The sequence below is a fragment of the Perca fluviatilis genome, chromosome 20, assembly GCF_010015445.1.
Source record: "Perca fluviatilis chromosome 20, GENO_Pfluv_1.0, whole genome shotgun sequence".
NCBI lineage: Eukaryota > Metazoa > Chordata > Actinopteri > Perciformes > Percidae > Perca > Perca fluviatilis.
Window position 1 is genome coordinate 21391457 of NC_053131.1, and position 17730 is coordinate 21409186.

Sequence of the window (17730 nt, forward strand, 5' to 3'; positions counted from 1 at the left end):
TGAATCCAGCACATTTATGACTGACAGTTGAATAAAAGTCTTGTCGGGATGGACAAAACATATGAGGAGCCTTCTGTTCAGTGGGATTCTGGGACATGGGAATACAACTCCTTACCTCTTCTTGTATTCCTTTCTCCAGTCCTCCCCCTGACCATTTCAACTGTGTCCCAAATGTCCCAGCTGCCTGTTCTGTGGGATTAAAACTGTCATATTTAAAATAGGCACATCCTCTATGCAGCTGGCAAACAAATATCTGTTTCCTCCCCTGACCAAACGTGTTTCACTGTAAACCAGCGTTTCCTGTGAGCGCTGTGCTCAGCAGTAGTGAAAGGCTTGTCCCTGTCAGCACGAGATCCTGTAGATCACAGCGAGTCTGTCAGCTCCCAGTATGAAGGTCAGGGCCAGTGGTGAACACTCCTGGCTAAGCTGGAACTGTGATAACGCACAGAGGACGTATTCAGCACCTCCTATGAGTCCTCCATATCAGCTCCATACCCCCACCGTTCTCTGACATCAGTCCTCTCCAGGAAACAGAGCTGGGCAGAGCAGGATGTGTGTGCAGTAGGCAGGTCATCTCTCTCTGGTCTGTTACATAATCACACTAAGGACAACTGGCAGCAGCCACCTGGATAACAGAGCTTTGCAGTGATACTGCATACAGTTAAAGTTATTTTTGTACTAGAACCTAAACATTCAGTACATTGGATAACTAGAGGATATCCTGAATTCTTCTACACCACCATGATGAATGTATTATGGGGAGAAGGAATTGTCTAGTCTTGGGTTAGAGTTTGCAATTGCTATTTAAGTTCTGTTAAAGCCAGCCAATCTAAACTGTCCCTCAGTGTGTTGTTACAATTTTGTGATGTCAAAATGTTGGGAAAAGAGAGCGCGGTATCGGATAGGGATGGGGGAAAAAAAACGAAAATCACATTTATTGTGTTTTTTTTGTTGCAACATTTTTTAATATCAATTCTTTTCCATAAAAGCAGTGTGTGTGTGTGTGTGTATGTGTGTATATATATATATATATATGTATATGTATGTATATATATATATATATATATATAATTTTTTTTTTTAACCAATGATTCACCTAAATATTTTCTGTTTATACGGTACCGCTACATCATATCCGTTTCGAGCAAAACCGACTGAAAGCAGAAAATGCAGAAAATACATGTTATGTTCTTCTTTACAAATGATATAAATGTTAGGATGATATGCATTCTTCTTAGAAAACTGTTAGTTTTTAGAAATGTGTCATAATATATTGTCTCTAGAAGTGTATTATTCAACTTTTTTTTCTTCAAAGAAAATCGCAATACTCAATACTATCGAATCGCAATACTTCTAGAATCGCAATAAATTAAAATCGAAATATAAATTGAATCGCAACCCATGTATCGTGAAAGAATTGAATCGGGACAAAAGCATATCGTCTCTGCTCTAGTATCGGATAGGTAGTCGAGTCGGTATCAGCAGATGCCTGAATTGTGGTATTGAATTGCACATGTACCTGACTGGGAAAGATAGCGTTACGCTCGTTACTGTAAATAGGCTACAATAAAACATAAAAGTAAATATGTATCAATACCCACTCACCTGTCTACAGGCATAAACATGTAGGAAGCGTTCTATTTCAATCTGATCTGTCTGGGCAGTCCACCCTCGTCCACCGCGCTGTTTACACAAACGCAGCTCTACTCTAAATAGCGAATTTTGATAAACAAGCTAAAACAAAAGCTGTCGGTTTGTCACAAATCTTGAAATTTTGACAGATTCTTGTAAACTTAACTGCTGGCTGAAGTAACCATCCTCTCAGCAGAGCATCGATGGATGTATTATAAGACCAATACAGGTATACACTACAAAATGTGAAAATTACAATATTATACATATGACTCAATTGTCAGGACATTAAGATAACTTTAAAGTCATTTTTCTCAGTTTCACACTCTGGTGAGTTAAGGTCTTTTGCCTTAGTAGGGCAGCACTGGTTCTTTATTTGAAATGTTTCAAATTTAATTTCAATGCATTAATTTCTTGGCCCATTAAAGTAATTGCTCTGTGCATTTTTGCAAAGTACAATGTGCTTCAGGGATGATTGCAAATTTGGTCACACCCAGTAACATATTGAGATGTTGGAAAAAAACAAAAACACCCAGTGACATGGAGCAGAACGACCCTTAAGAGGGTGATGCATACGGCTTTCTCTGCATTAACTGTTATGCTTATATCAGCCCCGCCGTTTGCCTGGTGACTAATAGGGCTGGCGGTTATGTGGCTTGTTGACTCAAGGCTTTGGACATAGCCACACAGCCGTTTCTCAGAGGAAACTGTGGTCATAGTGGGAGTTCTCCATGTTAATCATGGATCACTGGTTGCTTTCACTCCCACTCCAGACAAACCCACACACACACACACACACACACACACACACACACACACAACACACACACACACCAGTGCTGACGGCAGCCACGGTCAAAATCCTGTAGGTGACCTCAGCACCTGTGGAGAAATATTGTTTTCCTATCATCACCAATGTTCTTGGTAGTAAATGATCACTGAAGAATCTGAGATATCCAGTCATAGAGCTTGAATAAAAAGCGTTAAAAGGTGGAAATTCATTCGACAAGATTCTTATAACTTGAGAGAGTAGCACAAATCCTGCCGTAGCTTTCCATCTCATAATACTCTTCATGCTTTCGACTTTGATCAGATATGTGTGTTCTTAAGACTATAATATATATCTAAGCATTTAGCCTGGGAAGTCTGCTTTGCTGCTCAAAGAGGACATGTCAGAAATCATCCTCTTGTCTCCGTTTTTGGTTGCTGCCAAAACAGTGGAGGCCTGCAGATGGGGAATCAGGCTGAAGTAGGTTAGAGGGGTAAAGTGCAGAGTAATTCCCACAGGTTGTGTGTGCTGCTCTCTCCTCAATAAGGCTCTATCTCGCTTCTAAACCAGGCATATGACAGTGTGTCTCGAGCTTTGATTTGTGTCCCTGCGTGCGGTAGACTGGGAATGAACTTGAACGGGGTCAGGTTAACTGGCTTTCTGCTTGTGGATGATTGCAGGCGTGTTTGTGTTGCATGCTGGTGCTACTAACTTTACCTTTGCCCTGACCCCGTTCCCTGGTGTATTTTCACTTGTGATATGAGTGGGATAGGGCTTTCCGGAGCATGGCTGGACATTCTTTGCCATGGTTTTGTGGTGTTGGGGGGGGGGGGAGTTCTACTGTGGGTTAACAAAGTGCAGACTCAGCTGTGGAGGCCAACCTGTCCTCAGGTGAACTCTCCATGCGTCACAAAAAGGCTAGGAAATATTGAATTTTGCACAACTTATGGTGGTAGTAAATTAACCAAGATTGATGTAGCATATGTTTTGTAATATGTGTGTCTAAATGTACTGTATATTTTTTTAATGTGAACAAGCTTAACATACAACTACAGTATATGACCAAGCCAGGACTTGGTGTGTTTCTTTCTACAAACACAGAGCCAAATGAGTCCCATGAGTATTTGGCTTCCTGCTAGGCCAGAGGGAACAAAGGACCATAGAGAACTCAGCACTCAGCGTGGGACAGATATGTCTTTCTCTCTCTCCATCCCAACTCTCCAAAGCCCCATCTGAAACACACTCTCTGGGCCGCAGTGCCAGCGGGCTCGGTGTCCGCAGCCAAATCCTTCTCATCAGGCAGGCCTGTGCAGATGCAGCTGTCAGAGGGACAAATACTGTAAGGCAGTTATAGGAAGAGGGGCGCCTATTCCAGAATGTACTCCACCCTCCAGCTCCGGAGCTGAGGCAGATGGAGAGAGCATCAATCAGGTTCATCTCCCAGATATGGGGTATGGTGTTGAAAGCATGAATAAGCAGTATGCAAGCTGTGCATGGAACCACTTAATCCAGTCAAATGTCAGGATGTAGGGTTCCTGTGTGGGGCCGAGCGGTGGAGAAGAACTCTAAAAGGGGCAAACATACAAATCCCACACACATGAATTTCTTCTTTCATATCCAGACGTCAACACTCAACTTTGTGTTGGCCTTCTTAATGTCTGCATTTTTCCCTTGTGTTCTTTGTGAACCTCTGGTAAAGATTTTATTGCTTTTTAAACCAATGATACAGACTGGTTCAGACATTCCCTCAATCACGTCTCTTATTGGAAACCCGCCTCTTTGTCAGAGCAGCCTGATATATGACACTGACCAGTGTAGGCATAGCCTCAGTCAGCACTTTGTAATGGCTCTTCCTGCTGACCTGTCTTGTGGCGTTTTACTAAGTGAATGATCAGAGCAACTACAATAAACTGCAGAGTATTGAATAGCCTCTCAGCTCACTATGTCTCCAGGCATTTTGATTCTGCTCCCTGAACCACAGCAACCACACTGCTTTGCTTCCATCCAGAATCAGGCCTTTCTGGATTTCTTCGAGCTTGAAACCCCCACATTATAAATGCTGAGGTGAAAACAGACAGGTTGGCACTGCTGCTGGCCCCCTGAAGAAGAAAAGGAAACTGTTTATTTCACAGCTTTTGGCCTGTAATTGAGTAGACGGCAGCAGTCATATGTTTTGATCACGTAGTGTCTGAAAACCTCAATGAGGTCAAATTTACACAAAATCTATTTTCATGCAGGCTGTAAGATAAGTTATACCTATGAAATTAATTGGAACTTCATTCATCTTCATTTGTCTTTGTAGCACTTTGGCTGATCGCGGTGATGGTTGCTCTATTATAAGCCTCATCCCCTGGGGCGAAAATAAATAAATAAAAAAACGTAGAATCAATCCAACCCGACTGTAATTTATTTCACCCAGGCTCTGGCTGCTACTAGTGGGATTCCTGGAAGGCCTTCCAGACAGAAAGAACATGATTTAATCCAGCCTCAGTGGCTGGTGCGATAAGACCTCAGACGCACCCAGATTTTCACAAGGGGAAATATTCTGCCAGGACCCACAATTATCCAAGTCATAATGACTAGAGATGTTATCAAAGAGAGACTGGGCTTTAATTGCTCACTGATGTTTGGCCTTATGCAGCCGTATATGAGAAGAACATGTCCTTGTTTCGGGAGAAAGCAGCTTATCGTTAAAGCACTGCACATGTTTCTATGACTAGGTGTTTTCCTGTTATTCTTAGTTTATAGTATGAAACACATTGGACTACTGGTACTACTGGCAATGTTAAATTAAATTCCCATGGAGCATTCAGTTAAAATGTCATCATTTTGTATTTCTTGTGTATTCTGACTATTTGCTGAGCTCTATGAGATGACATTATTCATTCATTATTCATGTATTCAAGAATAAAAAAAACAATTCTGTAGTTTTTATTTAACTCATTAATTGCAACTTTTATTTAACATCTTATCACCTCTTATGTGTAATCATAGTTTTGTTTGACCACATCAGTGTACCCCGGGGCAAGGGCAAATAAATAAATATATATATATATATATATATATATATATATATATATATATATATATATATATATATATTATGTAAATATAATGTATAATTTTTTTGGGGGAATACACATATTTTCTTGGTATCAATCTTCTCATCTGCAAGAAAGAGAATAAGTGTATTTCCCAAAATGTCAAACTATTCCTTTAAAACAACACCAACATCAAGAGTTTCCCTGTGAGTTCTGATGTGAGGCTGATGTGCAAGCTTCACAATAATCTTGCAAAACAAGATTAGCCAGTAGTTTTAAAACATTTACTACCAGAGATTAAACATCCACAAAAAGCTGTAATTTCAGGGGGACTTTATTATGACAGAGGCTGGTGTTGAGTTATTTTTGAATTTCCAACCAACACAAACTTCACCACCATGACCTTGTTGCTATGAGAAACACACAACAACAGCATAATGAAAATGCACTTGGGGTTGGATGTTTTATTTATTGGTGCATGCTAAGTTTCAAAACCTCAGGATTTTATTGAAAGAACACACAGGGGCCTCAGTGGCGAATGATGAATGGATGAGGCCGCTCTGCATAAAGCCTGAGGAATGAGATGTGTGGCCACAGTGGGGTTTGACCACTGGTGGTTTGGTGCGCTGACTGGGTGGGTAAGAACAGATTAATTCTTTCTCAGCCTGCAGAGACTTTTTTCACCTCCTAAAATACACCAAGGTTGTTAAGACAGAGACCAATTAAACTCCCTCCTTTGCCTGTGGGCCATGAGAGCTAGCTTAAACGTGGGAGAACAATATAGACTTAAAATATCCAATTCATAATTAATTTCTTGTCAAATATCAGATATAAAAGCTGACTTTTTGCCAAATCAAATTCTGAAGCAAACAAATCATACTTGGAACAGGAATCCCAGTAATAATATCTTGCTGCTGCTAATCTGGAATGTTTTCTCTTTTACTAGCTACATCATAGTTAATGTCTTAGACGTCACAGAGATTCATAACTCTATTGGGCTTTGAATAGCAAAACATGAACAAGAGTCAAGTGTGTATGTCTTTGCTAATGCTCTTGAATAACACCTCCTGGGACTAGTTTCAACAGTCTGCACTTTCCTTCCTTGTCTGCAAGCCTTAGTCTGTTAAATGTGGAGCACCATCTGTTGTTGAACTTTTTGCTGAAAAACATCTCTTTCTCTTGACAGTCTCAAATGTTATCTAGAGCAGAAAGATACATTATTTCTGTCCATAGCAAGGTGTTTTTCAGTTTAATAGTGCCTCCTTTGAAAAATATAATATTTTTTGGAAAGTCTTTGGGCTGCACAGTTTATTCCTAATCTCTTAACTGTTGCTTTGCCACTTGGTAGGGAGCACTTAAAGGCTTTGGAATAGGGCCAATATGCTTTGTTGCATCCAAAAACTGTTTTGATTCCTCACACAGTGCTCTGTACAGCATAGCCTTTCTCTTTGATTCCAAAAGTGCATATTACAGAAACACTCGTAAATCTCCTCTTCCTTTGTTGCCAACAGTGTTTGCAGTGGTTGAGCAGTACAACGTTTTCATTGTTTCAGCTGCTGTTTGCACAGTTTTTTTTCGATTTCTGCTGTTCCCTCCAGTTAGACGGATGATCTTTATGTCCGAGCGCAAGCTTTGAAATGAACAGTGGTCTTTAATGCTTTCTCTGAATGAGATGAATGTGTGAAAACTGTGATTTACACTTTCATTACATTTACTTTCTCATTTACCAAGTAGCCTTCAAATTGCCCTAATTATGTGTATTTTCTGTAATAGGGATTTTTGGGAAAGAGGTAAATGGAACCATTAAACATTTTGTTTAAAAAAAAAAAAAGGAATAATGACTTAATTTTCCTCAGAGGGATAGAGCGACTCTTGATTGGTCGTAAACCTACCGATGGTTTCAGAGGTTTACCACTCGTCACTCTGAAGGTCATGTCTAGTCGAACGCAAAGAGAACTGAGACGGGGCAAAGTGACAAGGCTGGGAGCTTGGAGCTATCGGATTGTGCAGTGTGACCCAGACTCATGCCAGACACCTCTGCCTGCTGTCAGACTGTGTTGTTTATACAGTCTGTTCAAAGCCACATGGCTCCATCCAACAACCAGACGAGCTCTTCATATCACTCCTTTTTCTGCATTAGGTGCCATAAGCCAACAGTCCGAGCCATTAGGTGTGGGTTCTGCCTTTGGTATTCTCAAACAAATCAAAATGAAAAATGAGCTTTGCCAAGGTAGACTTGTGCTGAGCTTCAAGTGCTGAGAGGGCTGGTGAAAAAACATTTAATATCACAATCCTTTCCAACCTACTTGGCATCCTAAGCCCAGAACAACTAGGCTCTCTGTCTGCAATACATTAGTTGCAACTGACAAATATGCTTTATTTCATATGGAGATTTATAGAGAGAGAAGATAATGAAAGCAACTCAAAAACTGAACTGTTAGTAAATGAATCAGCTGTGGCCCATGGGTTACTGTGCATTGCTTCACATAAACACTGTTCTGGCCTCGTCACGCAGAGTGGGCTACGGAGATGGTTTAAGATGTAAACGATTCCTGAGGATCTGGGTCACTGTGTGTGTGTGTGTGTGTGTGTGTGTGTGTGTGTGTGTGTGTGTGTGTGTGTGTGTGTGTGTTTGTGTGTGTGTGTGTGTGTTGTGTGTGTGTGTGTGTGTGTGTGTGTGTGTGTGTGTGTGTATGTATGTGTGCGCGTCCGTGCGTGTGAGAGTGATTTAGGTGAACAGGATCATAAGATAAATCCAGAATTTCCTAAGAGGCTCCCGTTTCCCTGTGGACAACTCACAGAAACGACACAGTCACCATTGGAATGATGGGAAGTGGTGTTTTCCAAGCCCCTACTACAGGGCTTTCCTGGCACTTAAACAAAGCCACCTAACTGAATTTCTCCACGTAAACCTCCCCTCCCACCCAACACGCTCTCATCAAAACTTCAAAGTACACCTAGCATTTGGCTTGGCAGTGTAATTTATCATGTTGTACTGTATGTGCAGCATCAGCAGAAGTCCACCAGTTCTTGGTCCTGGTTTGACTGTGAGATGTTTGTGCTTCAAAACTGCCTCCTCGCCAACTCATCTGGGTCAAGAGGCGTGACTGAAACTGCTGTCCATGCTGCCTGTCGTGCCTTCATGAGAGCTAATATTCACATGTCGTAATACCTAGTTCAAAGATACATAGCAAGTGTGCCAAATAATACTTTTGCAACGCATTGGAAGCTGTACAGTTCTTTGGTGCACAGTGTAGACTCTTGGCCATCACTGTGATTTGTAATTTCCTCAAATGTGATGAGGTTTGGCTCTAATTGCTTTCCGTACATGTGAAATAAGTGATGATGAGTGGACAGCGCCAATAGCTTTATGTCTTAGTTGAAGGCCTCTGTTGATATCAGATGTAAACTGAGACTTTGATCAAGTGTTTGGACTGAGACTTATCAGTGTAGTTTCTCTTTGAATGTAATTTTTGAGCACATGTTCTGAACATGATATAATACATGTCATGTACTAGACCCAGTTAAGACTCACACTGTATGCAAGTAAATCTCCCAATGTAATCAAAGTGTCTAAATTATTTGGCCTCATGATTTCAACATATGTTTTTTTTTTTCTGTGGCCATTGCTAATGTATTTAATGAAAGGAATTGTTTGGAACATTTTTGGAAATACGCTTTCCGATAGTTAGATCTGAAGTTTGAATTAAAAACATATTTAATACATTTTATATATTTTTCCAATCATTTTTGATTTGCCTCAATTCTGTCTTTGTACCATATGCTAATTCAGCAGCTCTCTTATCAGCGCTATTAGTGATTTAATTAAAACTGTATGGCCATCATTTGATACCCAAGACATTTTTCCCATCTGTCTGTTCAGACCTTGTTCCATGTAATCTTGGCAGTAGTCTTCAAAATTGCTTTCAAGTCACCCAGAACAAAGCGGGGGAATGGTTCCTCCTGAGGCCTTGAAGTTCCTAATGATGACATCAAACGTGCAGAGTGAGTCGTGCTTGCCCTCGCCGCTCCCCTGATCTTCAGGCAGAGAGGGCAGCGGTGAGCTCATGATGGGAGGAAGTCACTTTGCCATTTAAAAGTGAGAGAGACAGACAAAGTAACATCTGGCCAAGCCTAGGAAGTGAGGCAGGATGCTTGCAGGCCAGGTGTCACTGTTAGCAATGGAAAAACCCAATCATAATTTGGAGTGGACGGTGTAGCAGGGTTAGCCTCCTCCTATAAGTCCTTACCACCTTGACACTAGCACCTCTTGTTTCCCTGTGTCACATCCTATTCCCGGGACCCGCCCTGGAGATTCAGGATCTGGGTCAGCAGCTGTCAGCTATACTGTAGGTGTGCTGCCTGTTGTCTTTCAAAAAGAAGAGTGAGAGACCATTATCAAATGTTTGTCTCCCTTTTACCCTTTTCATTTAGTGTCCTGTTTCCTTGGCAGCAGGAATGTGGTTTGTGAATAAAGAGACATGCATAGGCCTGTGCTACACCTAGCACAGCTGGGACAGGGTGTGTGTGTGTACACGTATGCATTTGGTGCAGCGGGCACACGTGTTTATTTACCTGATCTGCGGGTCGACAGAGCTGATTCAGTGTGTAAATACGTGGTGTGTGGCGAACAACCACATGTAATAAATGTTAATGCATGGTTTATATCCTCATTTGGGGTTTGATTACAGCCTCAATTACCTTACAGGGCCACAGGTGTGCTTTGTAGAACTGTTCCTCTGATCTACCCGACATGGTTCATCTTTGTCTTGCTCTGCTGTCTGGGCAGATCAGTGGGATCCAGATGTTTTTTTTGCATGGCTGATTTCCAGCACTCCCCAAGCTTTCTTACAACCCCAGAGCCAAGGTAGGCCTGTCTGCCTGTCTGTCTGTCTGAGAGGCACGCGCCTCCCCCAGGTCGCTCACATGAGCTCAGCTTCCAGGTCGTGCAACACAGGCTCAGTAATTGACCCAAATCAAATGCTCACTGTTAAAAAAAGAAACGTGCCCCTCGCAGCCCTGGACGAGCTTAGTTCTTCGACCCTAGTTTTAATACTTCCTTCAGCCCGGTGCAACACTCAGGATGTTGCTCCCTGGTTGGCTACAGTCAGACAGAACAGGGAGTTCATAATCTAGTCAAGCAGACACAATGGGAGATGGAAACTAATGTCTTTAATCACACACTTTTCTCAGACCAGCCACATACAGACACACACACACACACACACACACACACAAGCCTGTGAGTCTTATTCCCTTTGGTTGCCAGTGATCAGTGATGAAAAATCGTCTCTTGTAAAATGACAACAGAATCTTTTCATTAATTACTGAGGGTCACGGCTCTGTGACAGCAGACGTTAGTTGAGAAACCCTATGTGCTTAAAGAATGATATGGTATTATTAATTTGATTAAAGCAAAATTATTTCCAAATCATTGTGTCTCGTCTATAAAATCAATTAAGCAAAGCTATGACCTAAGACAGCATGTTTGTCTCGCAGGAATATTATTTTCTGTTGCACACACTGACCATGCTTAAATGAATTTCACGGTGATGTGCATACATTGCTGATGGGTGTATCTTTGTGAGTGTATATATGTATGGGACATTAACGTTTGGCTGAGGTCATATGTTTATGGTCTTGTGATGATGTGAATGGCAGGACCCAAGTGAGACGGGGACCCTCAGACTCCTCCCCTCAGCAGACTGGGACCTCCCGCACCGTGAAACGTTATCCATCATCCTCTGGGCCTATTACCTCCAACGCTCTACCCAGCAGCAACGGCTACGCTAACGGCCACGGCAGTGAGCACAGGAACTGGCATGGACACAGAAATGGGCATAGCAACGGGCACTCCTTTAACACTCACAGGCCTACTAGCGACAGCCAGCTGCACGGACAGTTCAACAATGCATTATTACCAGCAGGTAAGAACAAAAAACAGATCTATTACCCCCTGTGAAATGAATATCATAAAACTGAGATCTGTTCTCACTTTACATGCATGCTTAACATTTCCACTCTCCTTAGCCACGTCAAAACAAACACGGCCCATTCTGGCTCTTTTCACCGAGAATATGATACATTTGTACACATGTATGGTGTCATCGTCGAATGGAACATTAGTCACAAGAAAAATAATTGGCAGCTTCCCAGGAGGCACTTGCCTTCTCCCCCTGTCCACCCACCCCCTTCTGTGGTCTGCATCACACCAGACAGACAGACATTTGATATAAAAGCTGCATACAGTGTGTGTGTGTGTGTGTGTGTGTGTGTGTGTGTGTGTGTGTGTGTGTGTGTGTGTGTGTGTGTGTGTGTGTGTGGGTGTGTGTGTGTGTGTGTGTGTGTGTGCTCTGCTGGTCCACAATCTGCTGGAGAGGAGTGAGAGCAGTGTGTGTGTTCTTGTGTGTTGATGCTCTGATGTCTTTGGAAATCTGCCCTGTCACCTCTCTGACATGACAGGCACTGAACCCTGGCGCCTCTACCCACAACAAAAAAGAAATGTGATCTGGTCTTTCCTTATTTTTAATTCTCCCTTCACTACTTCATCTTCCTCTGATCCACCATCCAGCATACACAGCTGCTTCTCTTGTTTTTTAGCCCTGTACCACAGCAACGGCTGTTGAACAGCTTCCCACCATTACACAATGTTAACTTGCACTCAAGCTCTCTTTGTCTCCTTCACACATAACACACATCCAAAACACCTTCTCCCAAAGATAAAGGGCTTGGAGGCTAGCCCGATACCTAATAGTATTCTTTCCCCCATTTGCTGGCCTGTGGCACATCGCTCATTCAGCTGCAGCGTGCCGCTGCCCAGGCGTCAGCACACACCCTCGCACACTTATAAACCTCCCTTTGCCCAGATGGGGAGTGTGTCACAGTGAGGCTGAAGGAGGAAGGATGCAGCTCGTCTCCAGCCTGTCTCTGCTGCTGCTGCTCCTTCTCACCCAGGTGTGTGTGTGTTTTCCAGGGGCCAACCTCACCTCCAACTTGGACCGCATTAAGATTGTCTTCACACCCATGCTGTGCCGCAGGGTGTGCAGCGGCGGGCGCTGCTACAACAGCTGTGAGAAGGGAGACATCACCACGGTCTACAGCGAGACCTCGCACCAGCAGCAGCTGCAGCAGCAGCAGCCAAAGAACCACGGCTTCCGACTCTGTGAGTGTCAACTCTGGGGCCTCCGATTATCATTAACCCTTATCCTTCTTGTCTGTTTGTCACCCTTCATCTTCTCTTCTCTTCTCTGTCACTGCCTCTCCTACTTTCTCATTCCTTTTTTATGGGGTGAGCTTGACAAAATGGGTTCCCATTGGCATGCTGTCTGTTCACAATACCAACCCCAAAGAGTGGTGGACATTGAAGCTGAGAGCTACGCTAAAAACTCTCACTGTCAAAGAGAAAGTGAGACAGAGACAGGGAAAGCGATAGAGATGGGGTTAGACCAGAAAAAAAGCGGGCTGTAATAGGGGGCTAATCTCCCCGCCGCACACACACACGTGGAGCTGGTGGTCCCACGCTCCCAACACTTAGCCCCATCTCTTTGCGGTTTACACCTCGCGGTTGGCCCCGCCGTTAACCATTTTACGTGCTCCCTGGGAGAGCAGAAACGAATGAAAGAGGAGAGGGAGAGGCAGAAAGAGAGAAAGAGTAGCAGCATGAACAGGATTTTATAGGGATTACAATAAACCTTCCATTTATCCGGGGGGCTTTGCTCCAAATTCACACAGGAGTGTCCATGGGAAGGGAAGGGGCGGTCAATGCCACGGTTGGGGTCGAACCCCGGCATGTTTCTTAGTTTTCTCATCAGTTTTAAGGGTCTGGCTAAGGCTCACACTAATTACTACTTGTGGATTAGAGGCTGCACATACCACACACACATACAAATCCTCTCCAGTTACATACTTACATACATACAAACTCAAACAGGCACATAAACATGCAACCAACCTTCACTTAAATGCAGAAGGCTCTTTGGGGAGGACCTAGCTCACCAATGAATATATAAACAGGTTGATGTTGCAGATTTATGTGCCCATTAATGGGGTTTTGGAACATGGCAAAGATATTCCAAACACTTCAGCGTCTTGGCAGAGGCCTTTACATTCCTGGCACCTCCACGTCTTCCTGAGCATCGGGTTTGTTTTTATGTCCCATTTTCATTCTCAAGAAATCCTTCATTATACAAAAGCATGTGTTAAAGAGTGTGTTAAAAAGAGATTGCTTTCCATTTAGTCTTGCATCCTGTTATTGCTTGGGTGTGCGTGTTCGTCGAGGAATGTCAAGTGGACAGCAAACAGTTATCTCATGCTGTTGTTATGTTCCCTACACGGTGCAGTCAAATTTGGCTGGATAATTATAACGGGCTCCCCTGATACGCACCCTGTGTACAACATTTACCTTAAAGCCTGATATTATATTGAGTAGAAGTCTGTTTATTGAGTGAGAAGTGTGTGTGTGTGTGTGTGTGTGTGTGTGTGTGTGTGTGTGTGTGTGTGTCTATTTGCTTGTTAGAGGTTGTTAAATAGACAGACAGATAGGCAGACAGGGAGTGTGGTGCGCAGAGTCGACAGAAGGTTGTTGTCTAAGAATAGTTCCTGCCCCATGCCGGGGTGGGACTGGCCTGACACAGACCAGTGCAGACCTGCATCCCACATTGAGAGGATTTAATAGCCTCCTTGAGCTGATAATTTAACCACCATGTCTAGTCACAGGAGGCCTTCCTGTGTGTGTGGACACCTAGCTGGACCTCTCTCTATGTCTGTCTTTCCACATCTTTTTTCTCACATTGCTTATTCCTCCTCTCTCTCTCCATTGCTGTCTCTTTTCTGTTTTCAATCTATTCGATTCCCATTCTCCTCTACTAATCCCTTTCATTCCCTGTCTGTTACTATTTTACTCTTATTCCATGCCTCCCTCTCTTTCTCCTCCAGTCTCACTGTTGTTAATGCCATGTGACAGGGAGCTCATTCCCTACATGCCATAGAGACTGTCCAGCGTCTCCTTGTTCCCTGTTTGCACCCTGTTAGCATGTTACTGTCTGTCTCAATGAGACAGAGAGGATGCAGCTCACAGCATTTTTCCATCGCTAGCATCCTCTTTCATCTCATACTTTGTGGCCCATCCGCTTCTCCAGCTGTCTTGTTAAGCAGTCCTCATATTTGTGGTGTATGGTGCTTCCTCATCTGGAAAGGTGCAGTGCTTCACTTTTTTCATCCTTTGTGCCCCAGAATGGTGCTTTTCTTATTCGTCACGGTTGGATAGATTTTTTTTCTCCATTTGATGGTCTTTGATGTTTTGAGTTACGGGAGGTCAGGTTAGAGGGAATCTGTAGATGAGAGCAGGCCCAGATATGTAGGGTGCGGGGCTGGCAACCCATCCTGTATGCCAAAAGATAAGGCCAGCGAAAGAGCTGTGAAAGCAGTACTGTCAAACACCATCTGGACAGTGCTGGCCTAAATGAAAATGTAGATGTTTGAAATATGATGAAAAGCCAGTTGCCCTCCTTTTGAAATGTCCATGATTTCATAGTTTGGGAAATTCACATTATTTCCCCCTTGTCAGCCAACCAATTGATCATACAAATATCCATGCACTTGTTATTTTCTCAGAATTATTGCAGGATGAATCATCACTCGTCATCACCACACACAGGAGTATGTAATTACTGGTGTGAGACAAAACATGCCTGTGAAGGAAGTGCAGCATGAGGCCCTCAGGACAAAGTTGAAACTGGTGTCTGCCTGGTAGGGCCAAAGAAGAGAACAGTATGACCATTGCTAACTGTTTGCAAACAAAATCTGTCCACATGAAGCCTCAGCACATGCCCTTGTTATTAGGGCTTTCCCTTCTGTTTCTTATTACCGGATCCTTGTGCATGAGGATGCATAAATCTGTGCAATTAAATGTGGCCTGTTGTGTACCCTAACAAATCTTTCACTTCTAATAACCCCTTCATCTTTTTCTCTTTACCTCTGACGTACCCACCCCCTGTGTTTCTCTCTTCCTCCTCTCTGCAGTCTTCTGTCAGATACCCTGTCTTAATGGAGGCCGATGCATCGGCAGGGACGTGTGCTGGTGTCCATCAAACTCAACAGGGAAATTTTGCCACCTGCCAGCCCCACCTCCTGCCAGACCCACCCCTCACACCCACAAAGATGCCAGAGGACCAAAATCTCCCTCACAATCCATGTACACTCTACCACTGTCCAATCAGCAAGGTAACTGTGCACTGCACACTGTGGCCCAACTTGGCCTGGTCACACCAGAAAGTGGAACAGCAACATTCGTAGTGTCTACTTGTAGGGATAGTTGACGAACTACCGTAGCTGGCGAGCTAGCCATTAATGTGCTAGCGATAGTCAGTCTCAGTATCTTTTTCCTATGTACTGTGCTCTTTACACACCCCTGGCAGTTTGTTCTTGATTATACGTATTGAAGAGGCGAAAATAAGTTCAGAGAGACTGTCAGTTAGCTAACAAGCTTGTTTCATGTCGACTCCAGCTCGACTCCTGTTTCAAGTGTGTGCAAACAATTCCTCTTTTGTAGAGGAGTTTATACTCTTAACAGAGGAGGGGATGGTGCAACACAACTTATTTGTTCCATTGTGGATTCTCTAGCTCTTCCTTTCTCCAAAAGTCAGCACAGTCAAGACGGTTTGCTATTGGTCGGTTGAACTCATCACAAAAGATTTTACTCCACTGGTCGCAGCAACTCCAGTTGAATTAATTTAGCTAAATTTCACTTTTTCAAATGCTGGTGTGATGGGGGCCTTTATTCTTTGCCAATTGCTCCACTTCTCCTTATTGTCGCAGTATATCTTTTTGAAATGCGCACAAGTCGACTCTTTGTTTTTCAACACTGTTTACCCTGTAGTGCTCTGCTGCCTTTGCTGGCCAGCAGTGGAGGTCAGACTCGTATTTTGAGCAGAATGAGTAATGGATAAGTAAATGGAAGCCCTCATATTGTTTGCACAATGCTGGTTTTATCAAAGTGGTTATTAGAAAAGTTATAAGACTGAATGTAAAAGATTTACTCACTTTACGTTTCTCCTGATATCCTTGTTTTATTTCCTCCTCGCGTCTCGCTCAGCATCTCACTCTGTATTACAGTAACTAGAAGCAGAAGCGTTGTCTTCAATAATTTAAATTCCACTCAGAAATCTTCCATCCACCATTTTGAATTACAAAGTAAATAACTTAATTACATAATTAAATGTCATGAGTGCAATGTATTGTCATGTCACAACAAAGAAATTATCCTTCCTGTCCGTATGCTTTATATATACACTCAGTTTCATGTCCAGGACTCTTTTTAAGGTCTACTTCATCTCCTTGGACTCTCCCTGCATCTGTCTTTGCGACTATGATTTATGAGAGTGGGTCAGGATTCTGGGAAAAAACCCTGGCACTCCATGAAGATAGATGCTTCCCCTCTGTCAGAAGGACAAAAGAGCTCATTCTCCACATTGCAACATCTTCTCAGCTCCTCAAAAAAATCTGTTCTTGGTCTTTAAGATGATATGATTTAAACCAGAGAATTCAAAACCTCTTTGTGTTGTTGTTTTGTATTGTCTTAATAGTGTCCTCATTGCCAGGAATTCCCCACATAGATCTCATAACTTGGTGATGAAGCAATCTAAGTGTGTGTTGAACATGTTTGTGCAGGATGTTAGCTGATAGCTCGCAAACTGCAGTATGTATATACAGCTTTTATCCCTTGGCTGAGGATGCTTCCACTTACACTATCCAAAATTTGAAACTACAAACTATCCACTATAATGTGTAAACTGTGGGTCTCTCCTTCTCCAGTGTCTCTCCACCCATCCTTGGTGAATGTACACATTCAGCACCCTCCAGATGCCGAAGTCCATATCCACCAAGTAGCTCGGGTTCAGCCTGGGCAGAGACCGGCCACCACAGATGGGGCTCACTCTGTCCAGCAGCGCTCCAATGGACATGAACCCACCAATGAGCATAGCAGCAGGCACCCCCACACCAATGGGAATGGCCACGCCCAACCGCACAACCGTCACAACGGACATGTTGGAAGATGCTTTCAGGAAACAGTCGATGGACAGGTATTGTGTTAAGTCATTAAACCACACTATGTACACTGTCATCACGAGCTGATGTGAGCCACCTGTTGTATCCTAGCCCATCATAGGTGTTGCCACCAGTGTTGTTTTACCACAGGTACCATTCCGTTCTCATCCCATCACCTACTCTGATTGCTGCTGTCTCAAACTTCATGTCCAGAATTTATGAGATCTGACCACACTGGTCATC

The 17730-nt window shown here is 43.2% G+C and overlaps 1 protein-coding gene across 1 annotated transcript in view; it reads left to right on the forward strand.

Annotated features, from left to right (window-relative positions):
- LOC120548794 (latent-transforming growth factor beta-binding protein 2-like) overlaps window positions 1-17730 on the forward strand; it is a 91694-nt gene that overhangs the window by 23048 nt on the left and 50916 nt on the right. The window contains exons 4-7 of the mRNA XM_039785276.1: window positions 11104-11369; window positions 12416-12604; window positions 15463-15663; window positions 17254-17522. Of these exons, the coding sequence (XP_039641210.1) occupies window positions 11104-11369; window positions 12416-12604; window positions 15463-15663; window positions 17254-17522 (925 nt within the window). The remainder of the gene's footprint in view (window positions 1-11103; window positions 11370-12415; window positions 12605-15462; window positions 15664-17253; window positions 17523-17730) is intronic.